At 41.5% G+C, this 15,050-nt stretch overlaps 1 protein-coding gene across 13 annotated transcripts in view; it reads left to right on the top strand.

Annotated features, from left to right (window-relative positions):
• The window catches only part of ARHGEF28 (Rho guanine nucleotide exchange factor 28), a 126,197-nt gene that overhangs the window by 84,307 nt on the left and 26,840 nt on the right, over positions 1-15,050 (top strand). For 12 of the 13 annotated variants that reach the window (XM_080972231.1, XM_080972241.1, XM_080972238.1 and 9 more), the window contains 13 exons: positions 394-644; positions 1,961-2,083; positions 3,686-3,803; positions 4,428-4,682; positions 6,168-6,244; positions 7,111-7,289; positions 7,968-8,056; positions 8,654-8,836; positions 9,636-9,767; positions 10,907-10,992; positions 11,930-11,968; positions 12,067-12,114; positions 14,134-14,616. In XM_080972231.1, coding sequence (XP_080828357.1) covers positions 394-644; positions 1,961-2,083; positions 3,686-3,803; positions 4,428-4,682; positions 6,168-6,244; positions 7,111-7,289; positions 7,968-8,056; positions 8,654-8,836; positions 9,636-9,767; positions 10,907-10,992; positions 11,930-11,968; positions 12,067-12,114; positions 14,134-14,616 — 2,063 coding nt within the window. The remainder of the gene's footprint in view (positions 1-393; positions 645-1,960; positions 2,084-3,685; positions 3,804-4,427; positions 4,683-6,167; positions 6,245-7,110; positions 7,290-7,967; positions 8,057-8,653; positions 8,837-9,635; positions 9,768-10,906; positions 10,993-11,929; positions 11,969-12,066; positions 12,115-14,133; positions 14,617-15,050) is intronic. The other variant, XM_080972243.1, reaches the window with a different exon arrangement.

Genomic DNA, 15,050 nt, shown 5'->3' with positions numbered 1-15,050 from the left:
GTCGAACGGAATCCATTCCAGAAGTCTGGAAGTCCATTCAACTTCCAAAAGTCTGGAAACCAAAAGTGTGTTCGGAAACCAAAAGTGTTCGACTTCCAAAACGTTCTGAAACCAAAAGCGCGGCTTCTGATTAGCTGCAGGAAGCTCCTGCAGCCAATCGGAAGCCACGGAAGCACCATCGGACATTCAGCTTCCAAAAATAGTTCGCAAACTGGAACAGTCATGTTCGGGAGCCAAAACATCCAAGAACTAAGTTGTTCAAAAACCAAGGTACGACTGTATTGTGTCCTTGTATGCTGGCCTTAACCCCCTTTTTTTAAATATGGGATTGTTAGTTTATTGGAAGTCAGTTTTTATTTATTTAATTGTGCATTTTCTTTTTCTTCACTGCAGAGCTGATGCAGACAGAAGTACATCACATCCATACCCTATTCATTATGTCTAAAATATTCAGAAAAGGAATGAAAGAAGAATTGCAGCTGGATCACAGCACTGTGGACAAAATATTCCCCTGTTTAGATGAACTGCTAGAACTTCACCAGCAGTTCTTCTGCAGTATGAAGGAAAGACGACAGGAATCATGTGAGGAGGGCAGTGATAGAAATTTTGTAATTAGCAGAATTGGAGACATCCTCGTGCAGCAGGTAAGGCACTGAGCTGAACAATTTTATTCATTTTTACTCTTATTAACTTTACTGTGCTCAGTGGGACTTACTACTTAGTAGGGACGGAGGAGAAATTTAATTCAATATTAGTAATCTGCAAGGTTTACAACTTGAATATCTAACTAGGAATGGGAGGAAAATTTTGATCCCCTCTGTGAAGTGAACCTCCGTAATTTGCACTTTGCAAAACAAAACGTCAACTGAAACAGCCATATTTCAAAATTCTCACTTCTCCAAATTTTGCAGTGCCTTTCTCCTGCCCGGTAATGTGTACCAAAATGCATATACTAGTGTACACAATAAATGCATGTATTAGTGAAAATAACATGCTGTTGCACGCCACTCCCAGAGGTTCCAGGATTTGGTTTCCTTCGAATGGGGGAGAGCAGAGACTGTGGTGTGTTTCTGATATATGATTTATTTACACATATATACAACCTGACCCCCAAGATGGAGAGGCTCACAGCACCTCAGAAGGTCTTGTGTCTCCCTTGGTCACAGCCTTGGATTCAGACAGAAGGCAAGCATGGCTCTGTCTCCCTGGCTTCTCCCTTCTTCTAGCCCAGCTCTCAGCTCACGAAACTCTGTGACTTCCGTCTTTCTCATTACCAGCCAGGTGAGGGAGGGGGCCCACCCTTTTGCCCTCTGGCACAGAGCAACTTCCTTTGTTAGACCATACTTAGGTACCTATGGCGACAACTATGACCTTTATATCACAAAGAACCTGCCTAGCTAATTCAGCAATGGAATCCTCATTAGATTTTAACCCCAGGAATTACAAGGGAGTCCGGTATCATGCAGACTAACCCCTTGAAAACACACACACACACACACAAATATGAGGGGAAATTGGTTTCAAAAATGTGAATATTATTCAAAACAGCATACAAAATGCTGATGAATTTTCATGAGGATTTTGGGGGTGGGATGGGATTTTATTACTTAAGTTGATAATGCAGGACATAACCAGTCTCCACATCTGACCTATAAATGGCTTTACTTATTTCCTCGTATAGTGAATGAGTATTTGTTAAAAATAATCCTTTGGATATCTTTGGCCACAATTAAATATTTGAGGTGGGGTGGCCTACATCTTAGTCTTATTACTTACGTGAAAACTCTCCACTGAATACATAAATTATATCAGACGTGTAGACTTTATTTGATTCCCACTGCCTTCAGAGGTTAGCCATTAATCTGACTGATGTGCATGGCTTTGTATGGTTTAGTAACATTTTCAATGTAAGGCATTTGATATTCCATGAGTACTGTTTTTAATTGCTGCTTTTTATCAGTTTTCAGAAGAGAATGCAAACAAAATGAAGATGATATATGGGGAATTTTGTAGTCATCAGAAAGAAGCAGTGAGTCTTTTCAAAGAACTGCAACAAAATAAAAAGTTTCAGAACTTCATCAAAGTAAGTTGGCAATAGCAGGTGAGTTAGAATCATAAAACTGTAGAGATGAAAGGGATCCCGAAGGTCATCTAGTCCAACCCCCTGCAATCCAGGAATCTCAGCTACTCCTGTAGAAAAAATGCTGGAATGAATGAATCCTTAATAGTAACATGCCTGAACAAAGCTGGTGTAGCACAGAGGCTCGAGTCTGAGCTGCAAATCTGGAAGTCGCTGGTTAGAACTTTGTGTGCCTTGAATTCACTAGTAGCCCTAAGCAAGTCATTCTCTTTCATCCTCAATCTCCCCCTCCTCAGTCTGTACGATGAGAGATAATGATCATAGGGATACTGGATGGATCATGTATGTGAAGCACTTTGAACACTTGAAAGTCCTATGCAAATTATTATTAGTCATTAATTATTATATAATTAATTTTTCTTTAACAGAGGTTTCTTTTAAAGAACTGAATATATTACCTTGTGCAGGCACAAAATTAATCGGCATAGGTCATTTATGTTGTTGAGCTAAATTCTATTCTAAAAACAGGCCCATAGCTGTAAGTGAGGCTTTAACAAATGTGAAATTTAACAAATCGAGTGTAAAATCAGTTTAGTAAAGCTTACAATGAATTTCAGCTTACTGTCAAAATACAGTATCAGATTTGGGGGAAACCCCCCTTGCCAAAGAAATCCACATAGTTTCTTACAAAACTTAACAACAAATTCAAATACAACAAAGTCAACGTATTTAATATTACAAGAAACTCTAAATTTAATAACAAATGCAAATCAAGATTAGCAACACAAAGCAAGGAAGCTAACCTTAGTGCTGAATTTTGCTGTATTCTGATGACCCACAGAAGCCTAGCTTGAATATAGTTCTGAGATCTTCAGGGCTAGGTCTTCTCACTAGGCTCAGAAGGAGCAAAAGAGATATGTTGGACACCACCAACGATAGTTAGTTGTCCTCTTCAGCATCCCAGGTGTTCCAGCCACTAGTGCTGGTCTTCTTTCGTTTGGATTATTTTTATTTCAAAACCACCACAATAACCTTTCAAACTAAAGTAATAATTCACACTAGTTAATCCATTGAAGACCTTGTTTTCTATCGACCAGGTTGATGATGCAAACCCTAAAACTAAGATAAGTAAAAGTTACCTTAATCTGGCAGGAGAGATTCACAATGTAAAAAAAAAAAAAAAAAAAGGTATCACAGGTAGGAATGCTTATTTACATAAGTGTTATAGTTGCATTCCAGAAAGCATCTTCCCCCCCTGGATGTTGTTGGACTCAACGCCCATCAGCCTCGGCCAGCATGGCCTATGGTCAAGGATGATGGGTGTTGTATTACAATGCCAGATGGGAAGCAACGGGTTAGGGATGGCTGCTCTAATGATTCACTGACTTGGGGAACTTATCATATCCTTCAGAACAATTCAGTTATATAGTTAGTTATCTTATTGACTGCATCATACAAATGTTGTAGCTAGATAAAGAGAATAATACGAATTTTCATTGGATTTAATCAGAAAAAGAGGACCCTGTTAAACATAGGCTAAACATATCCTGCGTATCAAATACATCAAACAAGGGCTGTATTTAAAAATTCTATCTGTTTTTAAAGCTACGGAACAGTAATCTTTTGGCTCGACGTAGAGGAATCCCAGAATGTATTCTGCTTGTTACTCAAAGAATCACAAAGTACCCAGTTCTGGTGGAGAGAATATTGCAGTATTCCAAAGGTAAGCCATAATTTTAATTCACATGCCATCAGAAATTCTCAAGGTTTGCTCTGTTGAATAACAATAGGGGCACCAAAGATTTTTCCCTAGTTTCTCACATTGTGAACAGGAAAATACCCACCTAAAGTAAACAACAGGTGGATCAGAATTTCACGTCTCCCTTCCATTTGTTTTTCATAGGAACCCATTTCGTCAAGGTGTTTTTTTCTTGAATGAAAGCAGTGGCAAGAACTGGTCTGGCCATTATATCTTCGTCACATTGATTATTACTGGGACCCAGGAGGGCAGAAGCCATATTTTCAGTAATACAAAGCAAGCATATGTTGCATGGAAAAGGAATGCAGATATTAATTCTGGAACAGTTATTATCATTATATGTGCTTTCGTCTCAAACCACATTCACAAAAAGCCTCAGAACCATGTATTTAATTAGAATTTTTTAGGGTGGAATTCATAGGCCATGAACTATGTACAGAAATAAATTGAAAAACATGCGCTTGGGCATCTCCTGTGAAAATCCACTCCAGTTATTTAAGGAGAAATGGCTTCCCTTCTTTGCTTATACAGAGAGTGTGTGTATATATTCTTATATTTGTGTATATATTTTTGTTTGCTTTTCTACAGAAGGAACTGAAGAACACCAAGACTTATGTAAAGCCCTTTGCCTAATCAAGGATATGATTGCAGCAGTTGATTTGCAAGTCAATGAATATGAGAAAAAACAGAAATTGATGGAGATTCTCAGTAAGATTGAAAACAAAACATATACCAAGCTGAAAAATGGCCATGTTTTCAGGAAGCAGGATCTGATCAAGAAAGAGAGGACACTTCTACATGAAGGTTTAGTCTACTGGAAAACGGCTACGGGACGCTTCAAAGGTCCTTGCAGTTTAAAGTTCCTTGCATGCTTTTGAAGAATTGTGTGTTGTTATTTCTCTTTGGCTTCTAAACAAGAGACATGGGTTTCTGACACAATGGCATAAAAAAGTATTCTGCAGGAAAAGATGTCTCATATTTAGGCACTGATCCATATACATGATGGAAAAGAGAACACAGTCTTCTGGTTTGCCTTTACGGATTTGAAACACTGGGTATTAAACAGATACACCATTTTCTTACATTAAATTTTCCCCAAAGTTAAGATTGTTCGATCATTTATCCCTTTCCACAAAAATAAGGAAAGATAACAAAAGTAGTTCTGGTTGTAACATATTTGACATCAGTGGCTTGCTTTCTAATTTGATTCTTAAATCACAGTTTTGAAGAGCTTTAAACCTCCTCAAAACTGGGGGTTTAAATGTATTTGTTTTTTCACATATTTATATTCTGTATTTCAGGGTAAAGCCTTCACAAGGCAGCTCACAGCAGTTAATAAATACAATATGTCAAACAATATAACATTATAAAAAATGAAGTCAAACAAAGCCATCAATGGAAGGCGCAGCAAATTAAAAATATATATTTTAAATCCACTTAAAAGCCACCAATAAGCAGGCATTTCCTTTGGAATTTGTGCAAAGGGAATTCCAGAGTTGTGGGGCCATCACTGAAAAGTCCCTGTCCATGGTGCCCACTAATCTCATGGTTCTTAGTGGTGGGCCAGAGATCAAGACACTCTGAGATTGATTTCAGGGCAGGCAGTCCTTCTAGTAAAGGTGGCCAGACTTCAGGCTAGTGGGATATTTGTGCTGAGGTCCACCAGTCTGAGCCAAGTCTAACAGTGGCAAAGACATAAAAGTATTAAGTAACTGGATGTTTCTGAGCCTACTATATGTGCAGCCTAGAAATATGTGATCAATACTTGAACCAAGCTCACAAATTATTTCCACACAAATGTACTCCCAAGCTATTTGCAGGATGGGGAGAGAAGGCTATTTAGTTGTTGCTGCTGTTGGACAATTGAGTCAGAAACCCTTCTACTATAGGTGATCTACTACAAATCTCCTAGCAATCTTCTAGTAGATAATGATTTACCTTCTTCCCAGCCTTGGTTTAAGCAATCTGGTCCCAAACCATTCACGTGCAATTTACTTATTTAAAGTAAAGTTTCTGCCGAGGCCTTTGTTGGGGAGGGCAGGGGAGAATTTCCTTGAATGGTGAAGACCTTGGTAAAAATTGTTTTATCTTGAGCCTAGTGCTGGAAAATCAGTTGTAAGGCAAGCATTCTATTTGTTTCCCAAGATAAAAGAAGAAATGTTTTAAAGTCATTTTTAGAATTTTAATTTAGTCTTAGTGATTTAGATGTAGGTGCCTTTCAGACATTTTTATTTATGTATTTTAATTGTGTTTGCTTCCATTTTTTTTATTTGTTATGATGAAGTAAGAAATTAATTGGTGATACTTATTTCCTTTCTTTTTTGAAAGATATATTAGCCCTCCTTCTAAATGACGTGATGTTGTTTTTACAAGAAAAAGATCAAAAATATATTTTTGCAGCTGTTGTAAGTATGATTATCTAAAAATGTTAATTTCACTTTTGTATTATATTGTGTAACAATGCCTTTATCCGGATTTCTTCTTTTGGTACCTGCATGTTAGTTATATCAGGGTTTCTTTTTGGTATCGGGTCTAATCATAAAACCTTTTATCAAGGTTTATTTATTTCAAACATTTATATGCTGCTGTGTAGTTTAACAAAATCCCAAGTATGCTGTGAATAAATACTTTTTTTACACAAGGGTTAAATACTTTATTTATAATATGTGAACGTAATAAACACTGGGCATGATTCAGCCAAAGTTATGTATTTTAAAGCCCAGTGCATTTAAATAAAGAGTATCCTAAGTATCTCACCCCAGAAGTCTTGGAACATGGTTATTATTATCCATTCAGTAATAAGAGTTTTTAGTATGCAAGAGACATTTTACCAGTGCATTCAATGATTTTATTCTGCAACACAAGCCACATTAAAGGAAAATGGAAGGCACATTCAGTAACATGAAAAACCATGTGCTTTCCCGAATAAAGCGAGTTATACTAGTCCTGATAGATACTGGTATCTGCAAAGACCTGCAGTGCATTTCAAACATAATTGTTCTCCCAAATTTTCCATGATTAAAAATTGCTCTGACATTCTACCGACAACACACCCTTTTACTGTGGCCTTTGACACCTGAAATGTGTGTTTTCAGGGCCTGCCCTATTCCTGTGACTTTAATCTGTTTTAAATTCTTAATTTTAAATGTTTGTAACCTGCCCTGGGACCTGCTGTTGTAGGGTTGGTGGTGGTAGTAGAAGTAGTAATAGTAATAGTAATGATGATGATGATGATAGTAATAATAAATACTTTGTGGTTTCTTCTGTGTAGGACCAGAAACCTGCAGTTATAGCCCTCCAGAAACTTATTGTCAGAGAAGTAGCCAATGAGGAGAGAGGGATGTTCCTGATTAGTGCCTCGTCTACTGGGCCCGAGATGTATGAAATTCATACCAGTTCCAAAGAGGAACGCAGTCATTGGATGAGGCAGGTTCAAGAGGCAGTGGAAAGGTACAGGCAGACCCTTTCTGCATTGCTTTTTTTAAACATTTATTTATTTATTTACTTACTTTAGTGTAAATCATGTCTAGAAATGCTGGTTCAGATTTGATTTTGGTTTGGCAGATTTTCTTTTATCGACGTGATTTTCTTAAGGAGACATATACAGGTAGCATGGGAGATCATTAAACTGTAGTTACCAGAGATAGAAAATACATAGCTGTTAAGGCTGCGATCCTGAACATGCTTAAGCGCCAGTAAATTCCATTGAATACAGTAGAACTTGCTTCCAAGTAAACATTCATAGGATTGTCCTGCAAGCTTATTTGCTTCATATTGTGCTCCATTTTTAAAAAAATGAATCAGTTGTCACATTTCACTTCACTTCACTTTTAAGTTATATACTGCCTTTCTATATTACTATACACAAGGTGGTTCACAGCAACAAAATAATCTGATCCAATACATTTTCTCTGAAGTTATTCTTCTAAACATGTCAAGACCAGGAATAGCCATTGTGGAATGACACAAATTGAGATTTTGCATATACTCTTAAGTGGAAAGTGCATATGTTTTGCTTCTTGTGCTGCGTGTGTGTCTGCACATACACACCTCTATTTATACATTAATTGCCTGAGAGGGAAGGAGAGAGAGAGTTGGCTGTATTCTCTTTGTTTACATTTCACCCAGTTGTCCAGAGGAAGAAGGAAAAATGAGTGAATCTGATGAGGACCGAAGAATAGCTGAAGCCAGAGCAGCCAAAATTCAAAAATGTCAAGGTATGGTATTTGCCCTAGTTCTCTTGAAATAAAATGGCTATTTTTAAAAAAATGCTTGGTGTAAAGAACACCCATCTACCTTGAGCACAAGGCGTGCCTCCGACATTCACACCTGTGTCTGCCGCCACCCCTCAGTTCACCCTGACTTCTGAGTTATAGGAGCTGCCAATGGCATTCCAGCAGTGGGGCACCTCTGGCTTGCAGGCAGTTGAAAACAAAGACCCTTTAGTCTACCTTCACAGGACTCTTTCACAAGCCCCTATCGCCACATGGGAGCCATTTCTTCATGGTAAGGTACCACATGACACCTGGGTGAGGTTGCACCACTGAGAAATGGCTGTGGCTCTGTGGGAAGGTATTCTGACATAGATGTACAATGTCTCTTTAGTGTTCTGGGCTTAGCACACTAGCGTGATGCAACTGTTGAAAAGCAGCGTTATAATGATAATTATAGACAAAAAATGGAACAGTCAGAAATCAGTTTCATGTTACAGAAGCCAGATGGGGTCCTCCCTCCCAAAAGTGATTCAGCATACAGAGTAGTAAGCAATAACGATGGTGGTTGTTGGCCTAATGCATGGATTTGTATCTTGGCAGTAATTTTGAGTAACCAGGACCAACAGATCTGTAGCTACTTAGAAGATAAGCTGAATATCTATGCAAAGCTTGGAGACATGAGTGGCTTTGAAGATGTCCATGTAGAACCACACCTGCTCATAAAACCTGACTCCGGAGAAACACCCCAAGTGGCCTCACTCCTGGCAGCTGCTCTCAAGGAAGGTAAGGCTTCATCCATGGGCATCCCACTCTTCCCTATGGGCATGTCCTCTCCTTTGTTGCTTGTCACACTTTCCCACATTTTTGTTTGTCTCTTGTAAAATCATCACATTCAGTGACTACTGTGTGCTTGGTCACTATAGTACAACAGCTGCTATTAAGCTGTGGCTCAAAGTACCAAAGTACCAGTTATGTGAATCTAAACCTGGGGAGCCAGCATCAAAGTGCAAAAAAGATTTCTCTCTCCTCATGACCCTTTCTTGATTTGTACCTCTTGAAAGTATGGGAGAAAGACCTGTTTCGCCTCTGGTGTTCTAGACCCAGGCTTTAAAAGACGGTTGGCTAAACTGTGGCCGTCCAGATGTTATCAAACTACAGTTCCTGACATCCGTAACCATTCACCATGCTGGCTTGGACTGATGGGAGTTGTAGTCCAACAACATCTGGAGAGCACCAGCTGCTTTAGGTAAAAGGTTCAGGAGAACAGCCTTCTTGCTAAATCTGTCACATCATCAAATTTCTACAGTGAGTTTTCTGATTCATTACTAAGTTTGTTCACTTCAGGTTTTAAAAAACATCATGCTTATAAGCTGCTCATTAGAAAGTCGATACACCAATAAAGGTTAAGGAATGCAATGTAAAAATAACTTTAAATGATTCCAATAGTCACTCATAGTTGTTTCACATGGAGAAGAAGAAATAGTTCATAATTGATATAAGGGAAACATGCATTCACCACATTAATTAGAGGGGGATACCTTAAATTATTGACTGAAAGCCTAAACTTACTTTCTTTCTACAGCGGAAAACCTCCATGCGGCTGTAAGATTATCACAGATGAATGAAACAGACCTCTCAACAGAAGAGAGTACTGAAGAATCGAGCATGACAGAACGTCTTGGTGAAGCTGAAGACTGCGAATCTTTCACTGATTGTTAGTAAGCACTAATACCTTTTAATTGTCCCAATGCTAAATTTACCATGCTTATTTCTTTAATCCTTTTCAAAATGTAATGCAAAACAGGATCAGCAAAGAAAAGTGCTTCATATTCTGTATCCTTACTTGGGGCCAGTTCATCCAATAAGAGGAATCTCCACATAGGAGTCATTTGTGGAAATACGTTTTCAGCACTGTCCTGTAAATCAGTGGCAAATTTATATTGCTTTTAAAATATTTTCTCTTGTTCTGTGTTGCAACTTCACTAAATAATCTGATGTGTAGTGTGCAAATTTCTGATTTGCTTGAGTAATGTTACTCAAATATTTAAAACTATCCCTTTAAAATGTGCATGGCAATTTATTTTAATACCTTCTATTAACATTTATTTTTTAAAGGACAGATATTCTGATGAATGTTACAGTACAGGATGGGGCCAGTTCTATATTGTGGGCTGCAGCTGTCGTAGTAACGTCTGCTAGGCCTCTAAACACTTGATGTGGTAGTCCCCAGTTCAAGCACAAGCTCCTATGGTTTATAGAGGGTAGGGCTGTATGTGTCACGAATGTGTTTACATACAAACTACAAGCACACTTTGATAAATCATGCGGACAACCAATATTAGGCATGGATGCCTCAACAGTCTGCATGACCCTGTCCTCCACCGTTGAAAAACAAAAGTAAAATTATTCAAAAACAGACACATAGATTTGTGTATCTTTTCTTAATTTGCATACTTTATGCACATCACAAAATTCCTGTTGGCACAGAATTACCATATTTGTTGTTGTTGTTGTTTTTTAAAAAAACAAAAATAAAAATCAAGAGAGTTTGCTCAGTCCTCAGTTGCATCTATCATCTATCTATTTATTATTTATTTTGGTTTTAAAATGTCAAATACAATTGATTTTTGAAGATAGTGCAGAGAGACAAAAAGCTGAAAATGCAGGTATCACAACTGGGGTAGTAGAACTCAAGAAAATGAGTTGGAGAAGTGGGACAAAAATGGAAAAAAGGAGGAAGATAGAAAAGTGCAGGGGGAAATCTACGAATAATTTATGCTGAATAGTTACATACGTGATACACTTAATTTTGTACATCTGACTCCTGTCTTTTCCTGATGGTTTAATCATTAGATACAGAACTGAAGGGGGAGAGAGAGCCTTGTGATTCAGATGTCAATGATGCAAACAGCTTCACAGAAGCTCACATGCTGGATCAGGTAAGCTACTTGATCAAAGCCATGCACATGGTGTTTCTGTTCAGGAATATCAAGGCGCCAAATCTGATACACGCAGTGCCCAGTCCTTTCCCCCTGGTTATCACCTTCTACCCTAGGGGTGGTGAATCACTTTCATCCTGATGGCCATACTCCCCTCCAGGCAAATTCCAGGAGTCACATGCCATCAGTGTGCAGAGCCAGAGGCAAAAGTGGGAAGAGCAATACGTGTTTGCACATGAGGCTGTTCTTTTCCACATTCGCCCATTCCTTTCCATGCTCTGTCAAGGCAACCAAGAAGCCTTGTCACAGTTCCAGGTTAGTTCAGCCAGGCAAATATATGCACGGAGGGTGTGAAACAGGGCTGATGGGGGCGGCGGCAGGGGGCAGCTTGGGAAGCTTGTGACCTGGGGGAATCCTGAGGGCCAGATAGAGCAGCCTGGAGGGCCTGAGTCCCCCCATACTATACCCCTATTGCCACCTTCTCCCATAGCTGTCAACTTTCGATTTGAAAATAAGGGATCAGCAGCCTCACCTGTCCTGGGGACAGTCTACAGGATATCTAACAATCCGGGATAGCAGCAGGAAGCAGCAGGAAACGGCACTGGAATAAGGGAATTTCCCGCAAAAAAGGGAAGGTTGACAGCTATGCCTTCTCCAGACCCCCTACTTCACCTTGCCACAGCACTTTCATCGCCTGAGCAATTTAAATAAGCAACCACCTTAAAAAATCCTTAAATCAACTTACTTCTTTCGTACCAAGAATGCATGATTAATTTTGTAGCACACCATTTATAGTACACTCCATTGCTTAAAAAAAACACCCCACAACCCCCTGACATTTGCAAAATGCAAGTATTAAGACATTGTAAGAGACTTACCAGAAGGTGGCAGTCTAGGTCTACTACAAAAAAAAGCTAACCTCATTGTATGTTTGTAGGAAGGAGGCAAGCATTTTGCTGCTTCTGCGCAAACGGAGGTGAGTTGCTTCCATTACAAAATCTACTAGTATTGTTTGCCTTGGAACTTACTGTATTTTGTAAACAACAACGACAAACATTTCTTTTCTTTCTTTAGATTGTACAGACTATCCAGAATTTAACCCGCCTCTTGTACAGCATCCAGGTATTGACGAAATTGTGTGTTTGTTGCCCACAACTGCTATCTTTTTTTTTAGAATTAGAATGAAACAAATATTTTGGCAGAAATCTGTCTGTTTATAACACCACCTTCACTGGTCCTGGAAAGTATGGGCCTGATCCCATCCTCGCTGTGCAGGGCCCAGCAAATGGAGGTACAGAGCTGTACAATGGCCCCTTGCTAGTTGCAGCAGGCAGGGGAAAGAGTGGCTCATGCATGGGCTACTGCCGGATGTCCTGCTGGCCGGAGCAGAGGGCATCCCATTGCCGTTCCGTTTCTCCCCTTGCTTCTGCTTTGGTGTTGCTGTTGGAAGTAGAGTGACCAGATGCAAGAGGACACCTGTATCTTTTAAGAGTTGTGCGGAAGAGAGAATTACAGCAGGAGCAGTTTGCAAAGTGAGCTGCACTTGCTGAAATTCCCTCTTCCACACAGCTATTAAAGGTGCAAGAATCCTCAGGCCCAACTGTGAGGCAAATTGGGATGATTTTCTGGACCCAGAGATGCTTCACATCAGCAACAGCCTTCTCTGCCACCCACGCAAGGCTTCTACTGGGTTATCCTCCACTCTGCCTCCACCCTCCTAGAAAAAAATGTCAAGATGTTTTCGTTTCATTTTGACTGGGTACTAATTTAAAGTTACTTGTATGCCTCCTTCCGGCAACTCCTGCAGCCGAGCTGGAGCCAAACATATTGCTCTGCTTTCTTGTGGACCACTGAGAGGGGAGTCTTTGTCATCTGGGCAGTCCAGGGCCTCCATGCACACTGCCCAAGCTTGCACCCCAGGGAGCTCACGTTGGTGCTGTCAATGCAGCAGTTTGACTTCAGCCCCTGGAGGCGCACTCCATTGTCCCTCGAGACAGGCAGATGCCAGCCAGTTGAAGTCACCACTTCCACCACACTTCTCAGTGTCTGTCTTTACTCTTACATAAATCCGCGTCTAACACAGGAGTGGCTGGTGAAGAGGGGGAACCACAGCACACCTGTGCACTACCAGAAGCAGCATCACTGCCATGTATGGGGTGTGTGTGCAAGGTGATGGGGAGGTTGGTCCTATGTGTGCACACTGGCAGAAGCCTAGTTTGGCCCTGTGGATGTGCCTGCACAGTGCTGACCTCCCTGCCACCTCACCTCACCTTCCCTCTCCTCTCCAGTTAAGCAGCCGTGACACCACAGCCAGGAGGTCAGGCACATGGAAATTCCCCTGCCTTCCTCCCACACCTGAGCTAGCAGGGCATGTATCCATTTGATAGCTATATCATTGTCCCGGCTCCCCTTGGAAGAGGCACACAAACTCAGAGGCTGATTCTTTCTCCAAGCTTTAATGTTCAAATCAAAGGCACAGCCAGCTATACACATCTTTATACACAACGACATAGCAGGTGAGATGGCTTCTCAGGTGAAGACGCTGATCCAACAACGATGTTCCCGGTGCATCCCTGTTGTAAAGGAACGAGGCGGAAACAATTTAGCCAGAAAGCGGTTCTGTTTCTTAGCAAGCAACCTGACTCGCTTGAAGGCTGGACCATCTGTTCACACCTCTTGATGTCTGTGGGATGCAGGTGATGGGAGATGTGTCCCTGTCTTCTGAGCGGTGGAGGGGTCAAGCACAACATCCTTCTTTGGACAGACGGGGATAGACTCTGCATCTGACTCCAAAGGTGGGGAGGGTGGAGCAGTAGGCACAGTGGGAGCTTCAGAGCCAGACCCTAACAGATGCGCAGAGGGATGTAGAGCCTCAGCGACTGATGGAGTGTGAGAACAGGTTGAGGGAAATTCACCCCCATTTGGATCCTCCCCAGAATCGACAGTATCAAGTGCCCCTGGATCAGGCAGTGACCTCCCAAGCCCTCTGGAGTCTTTCCTAGGGTCCCCCCCCCCAGCTGTGGTCAACCCATGACATTGATTGCACCTGTCCACTGGGAGTAAGGTTTTAAATGATGTCCCTTCCATTTGCACCTTGAAGTCTAATGGAAACTGATGCTATGTTTGTCTTTTGGGGAAAAGGCAGCCGTAACCATCCAGGACAGCCACATTGAGATCCATAAGCTGCTCCTGCAGGAACACGAAAGGTCCAGCTGGAGTCCCAGCTTCCGTAGCACCTCCCTCCCGGAGCAAGAAAAGCACCGGAACTTCAAACCCAAAGAGGAACTCGCGAATATCCAGAAGCTGCAGCACCAGTTCCAGCAAGAGCAGCAGCGCTGGCACCGCGAGTGTGAGCAGCGGCAGCAAGAACACGAGGCGAGAGAGACCTGCTTGCTGGAGAAGGAGAAAGAGTGCCTGAACCGAGAGGAGCGGCTTTGCAAAAACCAGGGAGAGCTGGACGTCCAGCTGCAGGATTACCAGCAGAACCTGGAGAGGCTCAGGGAGAGCCAGAGGATGGTGGGGAAGGAGAGGGACACAGTCAGGCTGCAGCAGAAGATCTTGCGCCACTGGAAGCACAGCCGCCAGAGCAGTCTGCCTGCAGTGATCTCCCCAGGGAACAATGAGGTATGCATCTTCTCCAGAAGAACGTTACTTGGGCTATCTAGCACTTTTCCTACTTGCCTGGCGCACATTAGCTTAGGGATCATCACCCAAGCCCTCTGAGGGAGGACAGTTTCATTGCCCCTGCGTGGCAGAGGGGATGCTGAGGCTGAGAGAGAGCCGTGTGCCTCCGAACCAACATAGTGAGTTCATGGCTGAGGTGAGGTGTGAACAGGGACTTCTCCTCTCTCATCTCATTCTCTCCGCTACTGCATTTGCCCCACTTACTGTATCTTGTTTAGGGCAGCCTTGGCCAACCCGGTGTCCTCCTGATATTTTTGGTCCCAAATGCAAGCTGAGGCTGATGGATATTGTTGTCCAAAACATCGGGGGGGGGGGGAGGGCACCAGGTTGGTGAAGGCTAGTTTATGCCATGAACCACCCTGTGAAATTTAGTA

This window comes from Podarcis pityusensis (assembly GCF_964106645.2).
Source record: "Podarcis pityusensis genome assembly, chromosome: 11".
NCBI classification, from domain to species: domain Eukaryota; kingdom Metazoa; phylum Chordata; class Lepidosauria; order Squamata; family Lacertidae; genus Podarcis; species Podarcis pityusensis.
This window is presented reverse-complemented; position numbering and strand designations above follow the sequence as displayed.